The sequence below is a fragment of the Papio anubis genome, chromosome 1 (assembly GCF_008728515.1).
Source record: "Papio anubis isolate 15944 chromosome 1, Panubis1.0, whole genome shotgun sequence".
Lineage (NCBI taxonomy): Eukaryota > Metazoa > Chordata > Mammalia > Primates > Cercopithecidae > Papio > Papio anubis.
In genome coordinates, this window is record NC_044976.1 from 124093144 (window position 1) to 124111632 (window position 18489).

An 18489-nucleotide genomic window follows, 5' to 3' on the forward strand; every position below is an offset into this window, starting at 1 on the left:
GAAAGGAGAACACGAGTCTATTCTTGGTGGGAATGTAAATTAGTACAGCCACAATGGAGAACAGTATGGAGGTTCCTCAATAAAGTGAAAATAGATCTGTCATACGACTCAGCAATCCCACTGCTGGTAAATTATCAAAAGGAAAGAAAATCAGTATATCAAAGGGATATCTACATCCTCATGTTTATTACAGCACTATTTACAATAGTCAAGATATGGAATCAGCCTAAGTGTCCATTAATGGATGAATGAATAAAGGAAATGCAGTATATATACACGATGGGATACTAGTCATTCACAAAAAAAAGAATGAAGTCATCTCACTTGCAGCATGATACAGAAATACAAACATCAAATGTTCTCCCTCATATCTGCAAGCTAAAAAAGTAAATCTCATAAAGGCAGAGAGTAGGATGGTGATTCCCACACGCTGGGAAGGGTAGAGGAGAGGGGAGGACGAAGAGAAGTTGGTTAATAGGTACAAAGATACAGTTAAACAGAAGGAGTCAGTTCCAGTGTTCCATAACACAGAAAGGGAACTTTAGTTAACAAGAATTTATAACAAATTTCAAAACAGCTAGAAAAAAAGATATGGAATGTTCCCAACACAAAGAAATGGTAAATGCTTGAGGTGATGGATACCTAATTACTCTGATTTGACCATTACATATTGTGTACTTGTTTCAAAATACCACATGTACCCCATAAATATGTACAACTATTAGGCATCAATAAAAAATCATGTTGCACATGAAAAACATAGAAGAGATTAGCTGAGAGTCTAGCATCATTTAAATATCTGAATAGGAAATATTTGCCATCTAGTGTCTCTAAGGGTGGCCACCTATGAAACTTCATCTACATAATAAGAACTTTGGTCTCCACAATCCTTTATCTTAACCCAGACCCTCCTTTCTATTGATTCCAGGTCTTCAGGTAATAATGTAACTTTTTCAATCAATTGCCAATCAGAAATTCTTTGAATTCACGTATGACCTGTAAGTCTTCACTTTGAGATGTCCTATCTTTCCAGACCAAATCAGTGTATACCTTAATGTGTTGATGTCTGCCTGTAACTTCTGTCACCCTAAAATGTATAAAATCAAGCTATAACCCAACCACCTTGGTCACATGGTCTCAGGACCTCCTAAACCTGTGTCATGGGTCATGGTCTTCACATGTGGCTCAGAATAAATCTCTTTAAATATTTTATAAGCCAGGCATGGTGGCTCATGCCTGTAATCCCAGCACTTTGGGAGGCTGAGGTGAAAGGATTGCTTGAGCCCAAGAGTTCAAGACTAGCCTGGACAACACAGTGAGATCTCATCTCTTTTTAAAAATAATAATAATTAAAAATAAAATATTTTAAAAAATGTTACAGAGGTTGGCCTTTCCATAAACAAAAAAATATGGCATTTGCAACAATGTCAATAAATTGTACAATTAAGTACATGCATGCTGAAAATGATAACATGTTATTCAAAGATATTTAAAAAATCTAGATGAGGCAGGGTGGCTCACACCTGCAAGCCCAACACTTTGGGAGGTTGAGGTGTGAGCATCACTTGAGCCCAGGATTTTGAGACCAGCCTAGGCAACATAGTGAGACCTCATCGCTACAAAAAAATTAGGCAGGCATGGTGACACACACCTATAGTCCCAGCAACTCAGGAGGCGGAGGTGGGAGGATTGCTTGACCCTGGGAGGTGGAAGTTGCAGTGAGCCAAGATTACACCACTGTACTCCAGCATGGGCAACAGAGCAAGACCCTGTCTCAAAAAAAAAGGAAAAAGTAAATTAATACCTTCCTAATTTTCAATCCTTAAAGAGAGTAAAAAAACAAGCCACAAACTAGATGACAATTGCAACATATATAAGGACAAGAGAAAAAATCTTGACCAGAAACTTATGGCCAATAAGTATATGAAAAGATGCTTGGCCGGGCGCAGTGGCTCACGCCTATAATCCCAGCACTTTGGGAGGCCAAGGCAGGCGAATCATGAGGTCAGGAGATTGAGACTATCCTGGCAAACACGGTGAAACCCTATCTCTACTTTAAAAAAAAAAAATGCTCAGAATCATCAGTAATCCAGGAAATACAAATTTTAAAAATCGGTTAATATTTCATACTAGGCACCAAAAAAAATTAGCCCAACAAAAAATAAGGATATGGAGTAAATGGAACATGCAAAGCTGGTATGAGTGCAAATTAATACAATAACTTTGAAAAACAAGGTGGCATTTTCTAGTAGAACTGAAAGTGTGAGTACTCTACACACCAGCAACTCCACACATAGGTACAAACCTCCAGCAATTCCACACATAGGTACGAACCTCTGGCACGAATCCTGGGAGATATCTACAGAAATGGTCACAGAAGCACTGTTTGTAATGGGAAAAATAGAAATAACCCAAAATGATAATCAGCAATGGCCAGGATAAATAATGTAGTCATATGATGAACTCTTGCATAGCAGTGAAATCTAGCAAACTAGAGCAACTTGGATAAATCTCAAACATAATGTTGAGTGAAAAACAGCCAATAACAGAACAATGCACGTGATATTATTCCATTTACATAAAACTCACAATAATGTAAACCCATATATTGTTTAGAGATGAAAATACGTGTAGTAAAAATTATTAAGAAAGGAAATGACAAATAGTATTACCAGATAGCGGTTCCACTGAGAGGGAAGAAAATGGGATAGGGAAGACAAGTTAGGGAATTAGAAGGTAATGGTAACTTTCACTTGTTAAACTGGGTGGGTTTTGTGTCATTGTTCTTGTATCTTAGATGTAGTCTATAAACAGTTTTATATATTCCCAATATCTAATTAAAACATTTAAGAGAAAAAGATAAGGAAGAAATGGTTAAAGAATATCATGAGACAGGCACTAACAAGCTGGCCTGGAATCAGGAGAACTCAGCTCTGCTCACAGTTCCCTCTTAACTTACAGTCTGACCTGGGTAGAGGCAATGGCTTCCCTGTAGCTCACTCTTCTCACTTGTCCAGTGGGGTTAATAATATATACTATACAAGCTGAGCACAGCGGATCACATGGCTCACACCTTAATCCCAGCACTTTGGGAGGCCAAGTAGGGAGGATCACTTGAGGTCAGGAATTCAAGCCCAGCTTGAGCAAAACAGCAAGACCTCATCTCTACAAAAAATAAATTAGCTAGACATGTTGGTGCACACCTGTAGTCCTAGCTACTCGGGAGGCTGAGGTGAGAGGAACACTGGAGCCCAGGAATTGGAGGCTGCAGTGAGCTATGATAGTGTCACTGCACTCTATCCTGGGCAACAGAGAGAAACAGTCTCTATTAAAATAAAATAATACATACTATACATAAATCTTCTGAAGATGACCAGACACAATGGCTATGACAGGCACCTCATGAAAACGAAGTTGCTATACAAGTGTGGTCTTATACAAAGATGGTGGCATTATTCTTGACAATTTCCTATTTGCTTGGCAAAAAACAGAGAGCCACTTCCTGTAACTCAGTCCTAAACCCCCTTACCTGGGGCCCGCCCCAGCTTACAGAGATGGTCTGTGGTGCTGCTGTTGCGGCTTCACCGGCGTTAGGGTGGTTAGATTGTAGGATTAATGTCAGTAATGGGCTGACCTCAGCTGAAGGAAGTGGAGAGATGTAGAGCCACTCCCACTGCTCAACCTTCAGAAAAGTAAAGTGACCTCTCACGAAGCCCTCAGCTCACATCCTAACTTTTCCCCATCCCACACCATACTCAACAGTGAGCTAAAAGGATTCAATTACAACTTTAAGTTGGTTGGAGCAATAAAATGTCCAGTCTGTGCACCTCTCCACACCCAATTCCACCATTTGACAGCTGCACCTACCATATTCCATTGTAAATACTGCTTCCCTCCCCTCCCCTGCCAAAAAAAAAAAAACTTAAAAATTATACCCCTAAAGATTTGCTGTTTGTTTTGTTTTTTGTCTTATTCTTGAAATCCATGTTCCCGTTCCCCTCCACCACTGTGGAGAAGCAGAAACGAAAGGACACGCCTGTTTACTTAGCAGGTGGACCGTGCACCTGTGTTGATTCCCCTGCACCGGTGGCCTGCCCACCCACCAGAGCTCCCCAGGAACGCCCGGCGGACTGCCTTGCCTGAGCATCCCCTCCCCGCAGCAACGGGCTTCCTCTTCCCTCTCCGCAGGCAGCATTTATTTGCACGAAGGTCTTCCAGCCTTGCAGAAGAGTTGCAGGTGGGGGAGGGGAGGCGCAGGGTTCAGGTTCAGATTCCATTTGTCTTTACAAAGGGACCGCCTTTCCCTCATGGACTTACTTGTGGTAGGTGTGTCGATTGTGAAGCTAAGTTGCTTAATTCTAGGGCTGATTGCCGGGAGCCAAAGGATCACCTACCCTGACGTTCCCGGGGCGCCCTATTCTGTCTTCCTCTTCCTAAGGACTCGGTGACTGCCAGGCCACAGACCTACGGCAGGCCTCTGCCAGAGGCTCAAGAAAACCAGCCCGACTGTCCCCACTGCCTGCTGCTCTCTGCTCACAGGAGGGCGCTCGCTCCGAGCCCCAAGTTGTCCGCCACTGGAAGACAGGCGGCGAGGAACTGGAAGAAAGGGGGAGGAAAGGGGCGTAGGGCGGGAACCTAGCGGGGCGCGGGAGGGGTTGAGGAGTGCGTACTTTTCCAGAGGGAGCTGAATAGAACCAAGGCTTGGGCACGGCTGTGCAGAGGGGGAATTCGGTCCCCGGTCTCTTGCAGCCAACAGCGCGACTTCTCCCTGCAGGACAGGGGAGGCAATAGAGAAGGAGGGGCTCCAAGAAGGTGCGGCTCCCAGCTGTTTACCAATCCCCACCCAGTGGATTCAGAAGACAACTTAATTGCACAAAGTTGGACCCCCAAGGGAAGTGGGGGAGGTGAGAGGGACGGAAGGATGTGGTCTCCATCTAAAGTCAAGATCTCTTCCCCAGGAGCTAGAGGTGGACTTGCCCAGCTCGGACTAGGCCTAGAGAGGCTGAATGATGTGGCATCATCCGGAAACAGCATTTACCCTCCTTACCCTCTTCCCTCCTGCCTGAAAACACTAATGCAGACGATGGACAATAATTCAATTAGTCATCTTCTCTGATGGGGCTGAGATCCAGGCTGGGATCCCGTGGAAGTGCCGAATGAGTCATTATGCTGAGGCTGCAGAGACACCCCGCCCCATTACTGAGCACCCCCTGGTTCACGTGTTGGTGCAGCTGCCAGCTCCTCAGACCACCATTCCAACAAAAAGGCCCTCATCCCTGAATGCAGGGACACACTCCTAGAGTGTGCCTCCCCAACTCCACCTGGGACCTGCGCAGCCGCAGTAGACTCAGTCACACAGCGTCCTCACTGGTCTAGGAAACTCCCCCAGCCAAGCCTCAGGCATCTCAGATGTGTCCTATCTGCCCCCTGCACTGTGGTGAGAAAGGGGACTTGCCCCACCCCAGGGCCCTTCTTGCCACACCCAGAGCAAAACTCATCTGGGAGCCTCTGGGACTATCTCTGCCCCACTTCCAGGTCCCCAAACCCCATCACATCCCAGCCCAGGGACCATTTCCATCTCCAAGCTCATCCCAGGACACTCTCTACTGGAAACCACTTGAGGCTTTCCTTAGGATGGCATTGCCAAGAGGGGCATCTCTCCTCATTCACATAAAGGCACCTTATGTGCTAGAGGGAGCCTTGTCAGGGTGTGTCCCCTGGCCTGGCGAGTCAATGAGTCATTTTCAGAGGTTGACTATGAGCAAATCTTCTGATGGCTGGTGCCCCACTAAGTCAAGGAGGAACAGAAATAATTCGGAAACCAGGACACAAGGGTAAATTTGACCAAAAAAAAAATTTATTGTACAATTACCCACCACTCGATTGGACTCAGAGAGGACCCCCAGAGGGTGACTCCATCTTCCCTATTTATTTTCAGCCCTTGAGGGCTTCATTGTAGATCAAAGCCAAGGCCCCCAGGAAGGTGACATACTCCTGGAAGTTCACCTCCTGGTCCTTGTTCCGGTCCAAGTCTTCCATCAGCCTTGCAATTTCAGCATCCTGCAGCTTCTAACGTGTTAGAATGTGAAATCCAGACTCAGTGGTGATGACAATCTTGGATTCTTCTGCTTCCCCCTCCCAGGCAGCCATCTCTGCAAGTGGATCTGTGCTCCCTCATCACCAAGGACCTATGTCCACCTTGAGTTTCACTTTGGCATTACTTCTCCTCAGCTACTCCTCAGTTACTGGCCCTCATTTGGAGCGATGGATATCAGACTGGGAGCATCCCCTACCCTCTGGGAGAGTGGGTCTACAGCTCAGTAAGACATGTGGACCAGGGCCTCAGAATGTGGGTAAATGTGAGTCAGATGCACCTGGCACCTCTCCCTCCCCTAATCCTGCTTCCAAAGGACAAGGGTGGGAAAAGGGGTCCTGCAGAGGAGGCCACTCACCGAGCCAATGGTGAGCTCCTTCTGGATCAGCTCCTTCAGCTCCTTCTTGCTCAGGGTGTGCTTGTCACCCTCCCTGCCGGAGTACTTGTGGAAGATGGCCACAAGGAGGCCGATGGCCTGATCCAGGGGGCATGCCATGGCTGAGGGCTGGACTTGGAGCTGGCAGCAGAGGGCCTTGTCAGTGCCATGGGAGCAAGGACTTCTCACCCACACCGCCCAATAATGCTGCCTGCACTAGCCCCGACCCCTCTGGAACCACCCAGTCTCAGGCCACACACAATGGCATCAGGAGACAGCCCAGGACTTGAAGGGGAAGGAGAGAGAAGACTAGGGTCAAGGCAGGAGAGGTGGCTTAAGGATTCTAAGAAGCATATAGGAACAGTAGCTTTGGGCACAGCTGAGAACTGTCCTTCAGGGGATCCAGAAGTTAGGGAGTATGGCTGGGCAGGGGAAGGGGATAGAGGCTGCACAGGCAGCTTAAGCACAGCCTCACAGGGCCACACGTGGTGGCAATGACACACCCAGGGCACTCCCTTCCGCACCCCAAAAGAGCACACCCCATTGGGATCCCTTAGCCCAAGGCCTGCCTGGCACAGCACTGCTGCTTCTGACTATCCCTCCAGCGGGGGAGCGCCACAGACGGCCCCAGTCTGGATCCAGCAGCTGGACGGGGCAGGGGATGGCTGGAGCCCCAGCGTGAGGACGGCTGGCCCTGGGAAGTACCCAGGGCTCCTGGCGAGAACTCACCGGTAGGGAGGCGGCCAAGTGCGACGGGAGCGGTCGAGGGGATGGGCTGTGTCGCAGTCCGGCTGGCCTTATAGCGGTCGATGCCCCGGAGGCCGGCTCGGCCAAGCCCACCCCACCCGCCCAAGTCCCGCCCGCGCCCCACCCTGCGCCTTGGCTTACACAACACACATTCGCGGTTTCTCCCCTCGACTTTCCACGCCTCCTGCCCGGGGCTGTTCCGGGTTAGGACGGGATGGGGGAGCCCAGCAGATGCCACTGCACGCCCGGTGACGACGAGTCTCCCCTCATTTGCGCAGCTCACTTTGCTCAGTTTGCTCTTCGTGACACGTGACTCGGCAAGGGGAGCAGGAGGCGGACGGCGGCGGTCACACCTGCTCCCTCTGCCAGACCGTGAATGTGACCCTCGAGCCAGCGCAGCGTCAATGTGGGCAAGGAGGGCGCCTCACAGGATTCCGGTGTTCCGCAGAGAATACTCAGGGTCACCCCAAAGGAGATAGGGGAAGTAGCCTGTGGTCTAAAGGATATCTATGGCACCCATCCCCCACCAGCAACAAGTTCCTACCACATCTCCACGCCTTCCCCTCACTGCCCCAAATTCCATTCACTACAGCACCTTTCGTGTTAGTGTGCATGCAGGCGGGAACCCAGCCCCGTAAGCACCATTTGTTATTTCAGACCCTCCCCTGTGAAAAGATTTCGATAGAGGAGGTAGGGAAAGAAGAAAGCATTGGCCCCCAGAGATGATGAGAGGGGTGCTGTTGAAGGGGAAATGGAGAAGAGGGAGAGGGCTGGTGTGGAGGCCAGACTTGCCCTTCCTAAAGGTGCTGCCAAGGTGGCCTCCGGTGAGCTATGCACAAGTCAGGCCTGCCTGCCACTCCCAACCCCTCCCAGTGTCCTCCTCTCAAAGCAACTTTCCCTCTTAGCTTCCTCTGCATCCTTGCAGAATTCCCGCCTGGCCTGACTTCCCCGTTTTCCAGGCAGGCAAAACTAAGCCACGACAAGACCAATGAGACATCCACACCAAAGAAGGAGAAGAATGCAGTGAAACCCCAGGACCCTAAACCCCAGAGGCAGAGGCTGTCTCAACCCACTCAAGGAGAGACCCCTCCTGTGCTCCCCTCTCCCCAGGCCAAGGTAGATAAGACAGCTTCAAAACCAGACTCCCAGCACCTGCAATGGAAACTTTATTTCCTCCCATGGAAGGGTCCATCTGGGAGGGAGAGGAGGGCAGGGGGCCAAAGAGGGTCCATGAGAGGAGCAGCCAAGGTCAGCAGCAAGGGGTGGAGGGTAAGGGCGGAGGGCAGCCCGGGTCACTTCTTGTCCTCTAGGAAGAAGTCGTTGTAGGCCATGCACAGCGTGGTCAGGAACACCGAGTACTCCTTGAAGTCGATCTCCTGGTCACTATTCTTGTCCAGGCTCTTCATCAAGTCATCGATGCTGTTGTCCTTCATCTTCACAGACCCAGGTGGAGGGACAACTCAGACCCCACCCCCTGCCCTGCCCTCGCACCACTGCATGGTGTCATACCCACCCTGAAACCTCAGTGTGAGCCCCAGCTGAGTCAGTGACACTGTCAGCATCTCGACCCCCAGAGTCTGCCTGCTGCCCACACCTAGGCAAGGGCCTGGCATGAAGTAGGGGGTCAGGGACCTGACTCCTGAATGGAAATAAATGACAGCAGGAATGCTAGCCTATCCTGCCTTCCCTGCAACACCGTCCCCCAGCCAAATAAACAATCATCTGGGTTTTATACTAACACCTGATAAAAACAGCTTGCTGGGTCAGGCACGGTGGCTCACACCTGTAATCCTAGCACTTTGGGAGGCCGAGGCGGGTAGATCACCTGACATCAGGAGTTCAAGACCAGCCTGACCAACACGGTGAAACCCCATCTCTACTGAAAATACGGAATTAGCAGGGCATGATTGTGCATCCCTGTGATCCCAGCTACTTGGAAGGCTGAGGCAGGAGAATCGCTTGAACTTGAGAGACAGAGGTTGCATTGAGCAAGATCATGCGCATTGCACTCCAGCCTGGACAACAAGAATGAAACTCCTTCTCAAAAAAAAACCTTGCTGATTATGTGGCACTGAGCGTTATCCAAGTCTCTGAGTGACTCTCTCCCCGTTCTAAGGACTAGGTGAGAATAAGCCCAGACAAAATGTCTCTCAATGAGAGCAGTGCACCGGGGCTGTGAAGCCACTGCATCCCTCTGCTGCTAGGAGAGCTGTGCAAGAGGCCTGCCTGGAGCCCAGTTGTGCACTCTTGTCTGGTCCTCTGATGTCCCAGCCTGGCTCCACTACGATGATGGAGTCAGGGTCCTTTGGGTGGAACAGGAAGAAAATATAGACAAGCAGATCCTGATGTCTCCTCATCATTGCCATCAGCTACAGGTTTTCACAGGAGACATTGGGACTTATGGAGGCGGAAACTGCTTGTCTGTGATATGATCCTAGTCCCCAGCCTGGGCTCCTGTTATTGCCAGGCCCTCCCATGGGCGTTTCTCCTTCTGTAATTAACCCCTACTGTACCCGTGGCCTCTCCCTTTGCCCTCATTAACTCCAGGATGCAGGGAACATGGCAGAAGCTAGAGATCAGGCCTGGGGACGCCCACACCTGCTTTGGTCCCCTGCCCATGTGGCACACTGTGGACCTTCTTTCTGGGAGGGCCTACCAGGGCTCAAGGTGTAATAGATGGAGAGGCACCCAGGCCAAATTTTAAAGGAAACAGGGAGGATAATTCACCGGCCTGGCCCAGAACTCCAGTTCAGCCCCCTTAGGCAAGTTATTTGATGCATTTGAGCACTGATTTTTTTAACTGTAAAAATAATAAGACTAGGCACAGTGGCTCATGCTTGTAACTTCAGCACTTTGGGAGGACGAGGCGATAGGATTATTAGAGACCAGGAGTTCAAGAACAGCCTGGGTAAAATAGTGAGACCCCATCTCTACAAAAAATTTTAAAAATTATCTAATCGTGGTGGTACTCGCTTGTAGTCCTAGCTTCTCAGGAGGCTGAGGTGAGAGAATCGCTTGAGCCTGAAAGTTCAAGGCTACAGTGAGCCATGAGCACACCACTGCACTCTAACCTGGGTGACAGAGTCTTATTTATCCTTGGCCAGGCACAGTGGCTCACACCTGTAATCCCAACACTTTGGGAGGCCGAGGTGGATGGATCACGAGGTCAGATGTTCAAGACCAGCCTGACCAATATGGTGAAACCCCATCTCTACTAAAAATACAAAAATTAGCCGGGCATGATGGTGCGTACCTGTAATCCCAGTTACTCAATAGGCTGAGGCAGGAGAATCACCTGAACCTAGGAGGCAGAGGTTGCAGTGAGCCAGGATCATGCCACTGCACTCCAGCCTGGGCGACAGAGCAAGACTCCGTCTCAAAAAAAAAATAAATATATATATATGTATATGTATATATATTTATATTTATATATATATATATATATTTATATTTATATATATATATATATATATATTTATCCTCAGGGATATTGTATTATAATAACCTCCTGGGCCTTCCCCTCTGTCAGTCACCTCCCTCATGCCACTTCCATCTGGTGAGAACCAGTTCTGTCTCCTGGCTACCCTATGTTTACGAGTTAACATAGGGTAACTTGTAAACATAGTTTCAGTTGGAGAGCCAGCATCATTGGAGAGCCCTGGCCATGCTGTGCACACACAGAAGAATCAGGCGGGGTCCCTACCCTTGGGTTGTACACAGCTGGACCTGGACACCCTGCATCCCTTCACCACCCACGACCCCTAGCACAGGTTCTGCCACTGCTGCAAAAGCCTAGCCGCACCATCGAAGGCTCAATCTCCTTCTCTAAACCCTCCAGACTCAGCCCTTCCTCCTTCTCAGTGAGACCCTGACGCATCCTCCTTCACAGAGGGCTAGAGTTTTGCTGGCCCCAAATCCCCACCGTCTTCCTTTGTCTCTGTCTGTAGCCCTTGGCCACCCTGCCCCTGGCTTAGGCTGGAGGATCCTGGGAGTAGGTATGTGTCCCCCAGAGGGAGTACTCAGACTTTGGGGTGGAGGATGAGGGAACAATCACCTACCTCCCCAAGACACAGCTCTTTCTTGATCAGCTCCTTGAGTTCCTTCCTACTCAGGGTCAGTTTGCTACCCTCTCTCCCCGAATATTTGTGAAACGTGGTCACCATAGTGGTCAGGGCCTTCTCCAGAGGGGTCTCCATCACAGTGTGCAGCTCTGCAGAGGGAGCGGGGAAGATCCCATTCCTCAGGAAGTCGCCACCAGCAGCACTAGCCTACCTCTGAGGCCCCTCCCTCCAAGACAAGAGACTGGAACCCAAGATGAGACCGAAATCCACTAACAAGAGCGCCCATCTGTATCAGCACAGGTTACAGTGAGACCCACAGCAAACCCTGGAGCAGCTGGTACAAGGAGAACGGCCAGCCCCCAAAGCAGACCGCAGACTCTCCTGCTTGGGAGTTGTTGAAAAGGAGGCCCGGGGCAGAAAGATGACAAGACGACCTCCTCAAAAAGCCTGGTGGCAGATGCTGGAGCAGATCAAGGGTCACGATTTTCTCTCTGCCCCTTCCAGCCTAGGAACTGGTTTTCCACAGACAGTTCCCACCTTAGTCACCAGCCTTTCCCCCAGTGCCTGAATCACCTGATATCGAGGAGTGTCCCATTATTAAAGTGGGGGACAGGGCAAAGAGAGAGTCCAGGGCTGAGAGGGGGCTGGGCTGGAACTAGGAGATGAGGGCTCAACAAGGAGCAGCAGGGAGGTGGCTGAGCTGGCCCAACTGGTCTCCAGACTCTGGCCCAGAGCAGTGCACACACAGACAGGCCAGCAGGCAGGGAGAGCAGGGGGCCTCTTGAAATCTCCAGGATCATTCCAAAACCTGGATCCAGAGGCTACGCTTGAATAAAGGCCTGGATTCCAATGGCACAGCCACCCCCAGCCAAGGGAAGAGACGGATGGAGCTCAAGTGACTCAGACTAAAAACCACTTCCCCCTCAGGGAGGAAGGAGGCAACACCCACAGAACTTGAGGACTGCAGGTTAATCCTGTCCTCACCTCCAGCCCAAAGCCCTCCCTGCCATTCTTAAACCAGACCCATCATTCCTCTCCCACCACCCAAAACCTCAGCCTCTCCCACCTCAAGGAGACTCAACTGGGGCCGCAGTTGAAGGCAAAGGCCTCTGTGCACCTGCAGGAGCATCCTGGCCAGTCCGGACCCCCACCTCCACCCCAGAGCCATTTCTCAAGAAGTTCCAAAGGCTCTGCCGTTTCCTCCCCGAGTGCATGCCCGCTTGTGGGGCCAGGCCTCCTTGGTGGAGGTCACCACCACTCGTCACCCTCACCATCCAGTGTGATCCACCAGATAGCAGACAAACAGGGACATAAGAAGGAAGGACTTACCACTGTGGGAGTGAGCCCAGAGAATCCAGGCAGCAGACACAGCTCCCTCTCACTGCCTTCTGACTTTATTCCCCTGCTCTCTGTCCCCAGGAAACCAGGGGAAAGTAAAGGGCCCATGGGAAGGGGCTGGGGACTTGGGGATGCTCACGTCAGAGCCTCCCAGGATGGAACTGGGGAGAAACCCCTTCTGCCAATCTCACCTTCGTTGTTTACAAACAAGGGCTGGGGACACACTGAGTTCCCATAGCACACACGTCCCCAATCCCAGAAACTTTATTCTTCTGACCAAAAATCAGAACTCACAATCTGAAATCTGATGGAACAATAAGCCAAAGAAGGGAAACCAGGTTGTCCTGGAAAGAAAACTTCGGAGGTGTGGGCCAAACAGAGGGCACCATCTCCCCGTGTCCTAGGAAGCTCTCTGCATCAGGACCCTCCCACCCATCCTGCCACCCACTCCAGAAGCAGAGAAGACAGCCCTTGAGATGGGGATCAGTGGAGGAAGATATTTTCTGCGAAGGATATGGTCAAGGTCGTGAGCTAATATGGACCCAGAGGTTTTTAAAGGGCTTTTAAATGAATGATTTCTTCTAGGCCTCACTGCTTTTCACAGGAAAGGCTTGTCGGAGGCTCTTGGCATGGAGGACTGAGAATCAGGAATGGGGAAGGCACCCAGCGAAGGGCTAAGGCCCAGCACTGAGGTAGAGGTTGTGGATTGGGGAGGGGCGTTCGGGCTCAGGTTGCAGTCAAGGAGGGAGTAGGGGCCAGGGAAGTTCCCTGTATCCCAGAAGACACTCAGACATTGTTCTACCGCAGTACTTCTACCACCAGTCCAAGAACAGACCTGGGCTCAGGGTGTAGTGCCTGTCACTGCTACAGTCCCACCCCAGCCTGGGAGGTCTCCCCACTGCTCCCCACTCCACCCCACCCCCAACTGGCAAGGTTGGAGAGGCAGCAGGGATTGGTTGCTATGCAGCAGGCATCTCTGAAGGAGAGCGTGATGCAGGTGGAGGCCCCAGGGAGGGTGCTCCCAGGGAGGGTGGATGGAGAGGACAGGGGAAGGCAGCAGACTTTCTCCTGAACTGAAATTCCTCCCAAGTCTCTGCAGTCAAACCCTGAGGGAACATCTGAGTCACCTGCCCCACTCCTCTGAAACCTGAGAGAAAAGCCCCACGTGATGAGAGGAAAGAGGACCCGCAAGAGGAGGTCAGTGGGACCAAGCCCTCCAGCCTCTGCGCCTGATCTCCACGCACTTCTTCCTTAAAGATCCCTGTGTCACCCAGGCAGGGCCTTGAAGTCTAACCTCAGCCCACCACTGCACCCTTGAACCACTGGCCTTGAACCTACTTAAGGGGAAGCAATATCATGCCTCATATTTTCTGGGGTGGGGGGGAAATAATCTCAATTTCATTTATCAGATCAAAATTCCACATATGTGGAATTTTGTCTCCAAACTATGGTCACCTTCCCACCCTTTGCCTCACTCCCACCCCAGCCACTGACCCCCACTCATCTCTTCTGAGGTTCCCTGTCCTTCCCTGAAGGAGCTTGATTCCTGACTGATAACAGATCTCATCCAGGGACCTTTGTGGCAGAGACGGTGGATTCAAGAATGCCTGTATTCTCATGCTGCTGCAAACAGCTGGGTCTCCCTCCACATTGCCTTCCCTGATCCTACCACAGACAGGAAAGGATTAATCCATCCCTGTGGTTTGAAGCCAGGGATCTGGAAGGGGGTGGCAGGACAGAGCCTGGACTGTAAATGTCAGCACTAAGTGCCAGCCCTCCTCCCCATCCCACTGTCACCTAAGTACTTCCTCCCTGCAGCTCAGCCTTATTCTTTTCCCTCTGACTTCCTCCCAGGACACCCAAACTCCATTCCAGACCCCAGCCAGGAACAGATGGGACCTTCAATTCCAGCCTCGGTTCAAGATCCTGTCAGAGGCAAGGTTGGAGAGAGGTGGGAGGGGTAAGTGGGCTGGCTGAGATCCCACAGCTGGAGCTTTCCAAACCTTGGCAAGGGGGTGGTTATGGGGTCCCCTTCTCAGCTTTGACCTCATTGAGTGAACTTTATTGCCTGTGCATACACTCTTAGTCATCCTGCATCCCTCCCTTGACTTCACTGGTTTGCTCTCCATAAAACTTCAGCTCTCCCCACCACCACCCCACAACATCTCTCTCAGCCCCCAACCCATGCCCCCAGAGTCTCTCAAACCATCAGCCTCAAAACTTCCAAGAATCTTTATTGAACTTGCTCAGCATCAAGCACGTGTCTGAAGGAGCCAGGGTGGGGCACTGTGCCCACTGGCGACAGGGAAGGCCCCAGCTGGCAGAACCCCCAACCACATCAGAGAAGCTTTCATTTCTTCCTGGGCTGCTTATCTGGGAAGCCTTCAAAGAATTCATTACACATCATGGCGATGCAGGACAGGAAGACACAGTACTCTTGGAAGTCCACCTCGTTGTCCCTGTTGCTGTCCAAGTTGCTCATCAGCTTCTGGAATGCAGCTTCATCTGTCCTTTTCTGGAGGGAGAAGAGGCTACAGATAGAAAACAGAAGCCCAGTAGGGGGAGCCAGGACCAGACCCAGTTTCTACTCCCAGACCAGAGTTCAGGGAGACTCCTTTGGGAGGTCCAGTTTGGAACTCCAACCCTCAAGGCTAAGCTAGGATGGAGAAGGTACTCCTTGGATAAGGAAGTCTGAGTACCTGGTGCAATGGAAAAATGACGGAACCACTACATTTTCACCCAAGGTTGCTCTAATAATCTGATGAGGTAGTAATAGTCATGAAAGCAATATGTAAATTGTATTATGTTTGATACAAATATACATTGTTATTGTTTGAGGGGAATGTCTGCAGGCCTGTGATCATCTCCACATCTGTGTCTTCACATCTACAAGCCAAACAGAAACTCAAACAGTGTCCACTGTTGGCGTGATGACAAGAGTCAGACAGTCCTGGTCCAGATGGCAGCTGTGTACACTGACCACCTTGGGAAGTTACTTAGCACTCTGAGCTTAGTCTTCCCTTCAGTTAAGTTGTGCAAAGCATCTGGCAGTGTCTGACACATTCATTCTCAGCCCTCTTTCAGCATATGGGGCCAGTTAGTGAGCGGTGGTGTTCAATGTGTTTCCACCCCAGGCAGTCACCCCACTGATAGATGCCCTCTGTAGCTAATGCTGTAGAGCAAGACTGCTGCCCTCCTCTGTGGGAAATGCCCCACGTGGGGACACACTCAAGCACTACTCACTCACCCCCAAGAAGCTGGGCAGCTCCCGGGTCAGCAACTCCTTTAGCTCTGATTTGTTGAGCTTGAACTTGTCACCCTCTTTGCCCGAGTACTTGTGGAAGGTGGACACCATCACATCCAGGGCCTTCTCCAGAGGGCTCGCCATGACAGCAGTCAGGATCTGGGAGCAGGAGGCACAGAGACCCTCTTATTTACCCCACCCCTCAGAGATGTGTTCAGAATGCCAGGCTCCCCTCCCATCCCTCCAGGAGCACTTGGCGAGACTCTGCTCCCTCCCTGGGGGAGCCCAGAGCAGTGGGCCCAGCACTTGGCGGGGAGGGTGTGCACAGTGGGGAACACATGCTCTGGGCAGTGAACATTTGCAGAGCCCACTGCGCAGGCTCTGGAGATTCAGGCAGCAAGCTCCCAGGGCCTCCCAGGCCTCGCCTCAACAACAGCATTTTTTCCATCCCTCGCTCAGTCTATCCACTCCCACGGCTCAGCCACAAAGGCCCCGCCCTGGCCATTCTTCTCCCTCCCAGCACTGGGTGCGGCTGCTGGAGGCCTGCCCAGGGGCCTGCAGCGGAAAAAACCAGCTGCTTAGTGCTCAGCGTAGGGAGGGGCAAAGTGAGATGGCAGAGGCAAGGGTTGGAAGAGAAGGTGGAGAGGCCACGCTCCTTCTTGAGCTGGGCTGCTGCGTGCAGGGCAGAGGCTCATGGGGCACACCACCAGACGAACGCCCACAGTTGCCTTCTGCCTTTCCTTTGCTTCCTGCTCCTGAGTGCGCAACCCAGCAAACATGAGCCAGTGCAAATACCCATGGGCACATACATACCAACACATACTATAGCAACAGCATGTGCAAGCCCACATCTCGGAAGCACCTGGAGAGCTCAAATCTAGCCACTTGCTCGCTTTTCTGTTGGTTTTTTCCTCCCTCTTACGTGCACGTGTGTGTGTGCACATGCACACCCACACACATGCACACCCACACACATGCACACCCACGCACACACTCTACCCAGAGTTCCACATCAGAGTCTCACATCTGGATCTCTTTAGCACATCTGGCCCCCACCAGCTTCCCCTTCTCCTGCCCCAGCCCTGGCCTCTGACACCCCTTGCATGCCAGTCAGGCCAACACAACTCACCAAACCAAGAGAGAAGCGCTGAGGAGAGAGGGTTGTAGAGAGGGGAAGAATGGGGACGGCCCAGCGGTCTGACCTATTTATACCCCAGCCAGGCCCTGCCCATAGCAGGGGACAGGGGAGAGTGGATACTGCCTTCCTGCTGTGGGCTGATGTGTTAAGTGCCACAGCATCCTCCACCAGCCCAGCCTTGCAACCAAGCCTCTTGTTTGGGTAACGGGTAAGCCCCAGCAGTTACCAGCAGGGACCTGGATGCAATAGGCACCACCCAGTGTACATAGCTCAGCCTGAGTTTTAGAGAGGTGGAGGAAGGGGTAGTCTGTGCCTGGAGCATGGGGGACAGGGAGGGAGTAGTTCCATCAGGGAGCTAGGAAAGAAGATGCAGGGGGTGGTGGGTGACAGATGGGAGATTGCCCTGGAAATGTGGTGACACAAAAGCTAGGGAGGGGGATGGGAGGATTACCTGAGGCCAGGAGTTCAAGACCAGCCTAGGCAACATAGTGAGACCTCTGTCTCTATAAAAAGGAAAAACAAAATTTGTTTTTAATTAGACGGGCAGCGTGGCTGTAGCCTGTAGTCCCAGCTAGTCAGGAAGCTGAAACAGGAGGATCGTTTGAGCCCAGGAGTTCGAGACTGCAGTTGGCTATGCTCAAGCCACTGCTCTCCAGCCTGGGCAACACAGCGGACCTTGTCTCTTAAAAAAATAAAGACTCAAAAACAAAAACTGGGGCAGAGATCTCCATGCCCAGTACTGTCTGCCATGCCAAGTAAGGCTCAGGGCCGGGGCTGGGGGATCTGGAGGGGAACAGGTTCACACCCAAATGAGGCTCTGGGACCCCTTCAGGAACGTCAGTGGGAAAGGTCCTGGGTGAGGTAGTGATGGAGTATGGAGTGGCAGTGACACGTGGGGGCTCACGGATAGATCTCAGGTTCGGAGAGGGTATTAGGAGGGGCCATTTCAAGTTGGGATGAGTGTCAGGAATGAAGAATCCAGGTTGGGGTGGAGAGTTAGAGGTGAAATGGCACGAAATAGGGGAGTTAGAATTCGAGCCAACCTCTCAGGGTGGGCTACAAACTCAGTGAGGGTTAGAAGTAGGGGGTTAAGGCCCTCAGGGGACTGCGGCTTCAGGGATAGGGGCTGCCTCAAGTTATCCCCTTCCCCCTCCACACAGGGCACAACTTCCTGGCTGGGAGTAAACACCTCAGACAACCTAATCCCATTAGTGCTGCTTTCTGGGCTCCCACAGCCCGGGGCAGGGAACAAACACCCCCACTGTGCCCACGGCCCCACCCTCCTCAGGTCATCCAACCGTGAGCACTGAGTCCCAGGGGAAACTCAGGCGGTCCTCTCTCAAAGACCCCAGAGAGAGAGAGAGAGGAAGGGAGGACAGGGGTCCCTGTGTTGGCCCCACGCCCTCCTGCTGGACCCTGGAGGCCACTGCATTTCTGCAGGGTCTGCAACTTCCCTGGGGGAGCCCCTGCCCCTGCCCCTGCCCTCAGCTG

At 51.5% G+C, this 18489-nt stretch overlaps 4 protein-coding genes across 7 annotated transcripts in view; all 4 read right to left on the reverse strand.

Moving 5' to 3' along the window:
* LOC108581530 (protein S100-A7) overlaps positions 1–5714 on the reverse strand; it is a 74495-nt gene extending 68781 nt beyond the window's left edge. For 2 of the 3 annotated variants that reach the window (XM_031652959.1, XM_031652957.1), the window contains exon 1: positions 4318–5714. The gene's annotated coding sequence lies outside the window, so the exon portion shown is untranslated. The remainder of the gene's footprint in view (positions 1–4317) is intronic. The other variant, XM_031652958.1, reaches the window with a different exon arrangement.
* Positions 5715–5835: 121 nt separating this feature from the next.
* S100A6 (S100 calcium binding protein A6) lies at positions 5836–7507 on the reverse strand. Of its 2 annotated transcripts, none has more exons than XM_003892662.3 (3): positions 7200–7507; positions 6453–6611; positions 5836–6069 (listed from the first exon to the last, which is right to left on the reverse strand). In XM_003892662.3, exons 2-3 carry the CDS (start codon positions 6588–6590, stop codon positions 5935–5937), a joined length of 273 nt encoding a protein of 90 aa, XP_003892711.1. In that variant the 5' UTR covers positions 6591–6611; positions 7200–7507; the 3' UTR covers positions 5836–5934. The 2 variants fall into 2 exon arrangements, with proteins under 2 accessions (XP_003892711.1, XP_031508826.1); XM_031652966.1 differs by having other exon boundaries at positions 7359–7465.
* Positions 7508–8360: 853 nt separating this feature from the next.
* S100A5 (S100 calcium binding protein A5) lies at positions 8361–13494 on the reverse strand. Its single transcript, XM_009181766.4, has 2 exons — positions 11276–13494; positions 8361–8650 (listed from the first exon to the last, which is right to left on the reverse strand). Exons 1-2 carry the CDS (start codon positions 11411–11413, stop codon positions 8510–8512), a joined length of 279 nt encoding a protein of 92 aa, XP_009180030.1. The 5' UTR covers positions 11414–13494; the 3' UTR covers positions 8361–8509.
* Positions 13495–14830: 1336 nt separating this feature from the next.
* On the reverse strand, positions 14831–17120 carry S100A4 (S100 calcium binding protein A4). Its single transcript, XM_003892667.4, has 3 exons — positions 16990–17120; positions 15864–16019; positions 14831–15131 (listed from the first exon to the last, which is right to left on the reverse strand). Exons 2-3 carry the CDS (start codon positions 16002–16004, stop codon positions 14967–14969), a joined length of 306 nt encoding a protein of 101 aa, XP_003892716.1. The 5' UTR covers positions 16005–16019; positions 16990–17120; the 3' UTR covers positions 14831–14966.
* Positions 17121–18489: the final 1369 nt, after the last annotated feature.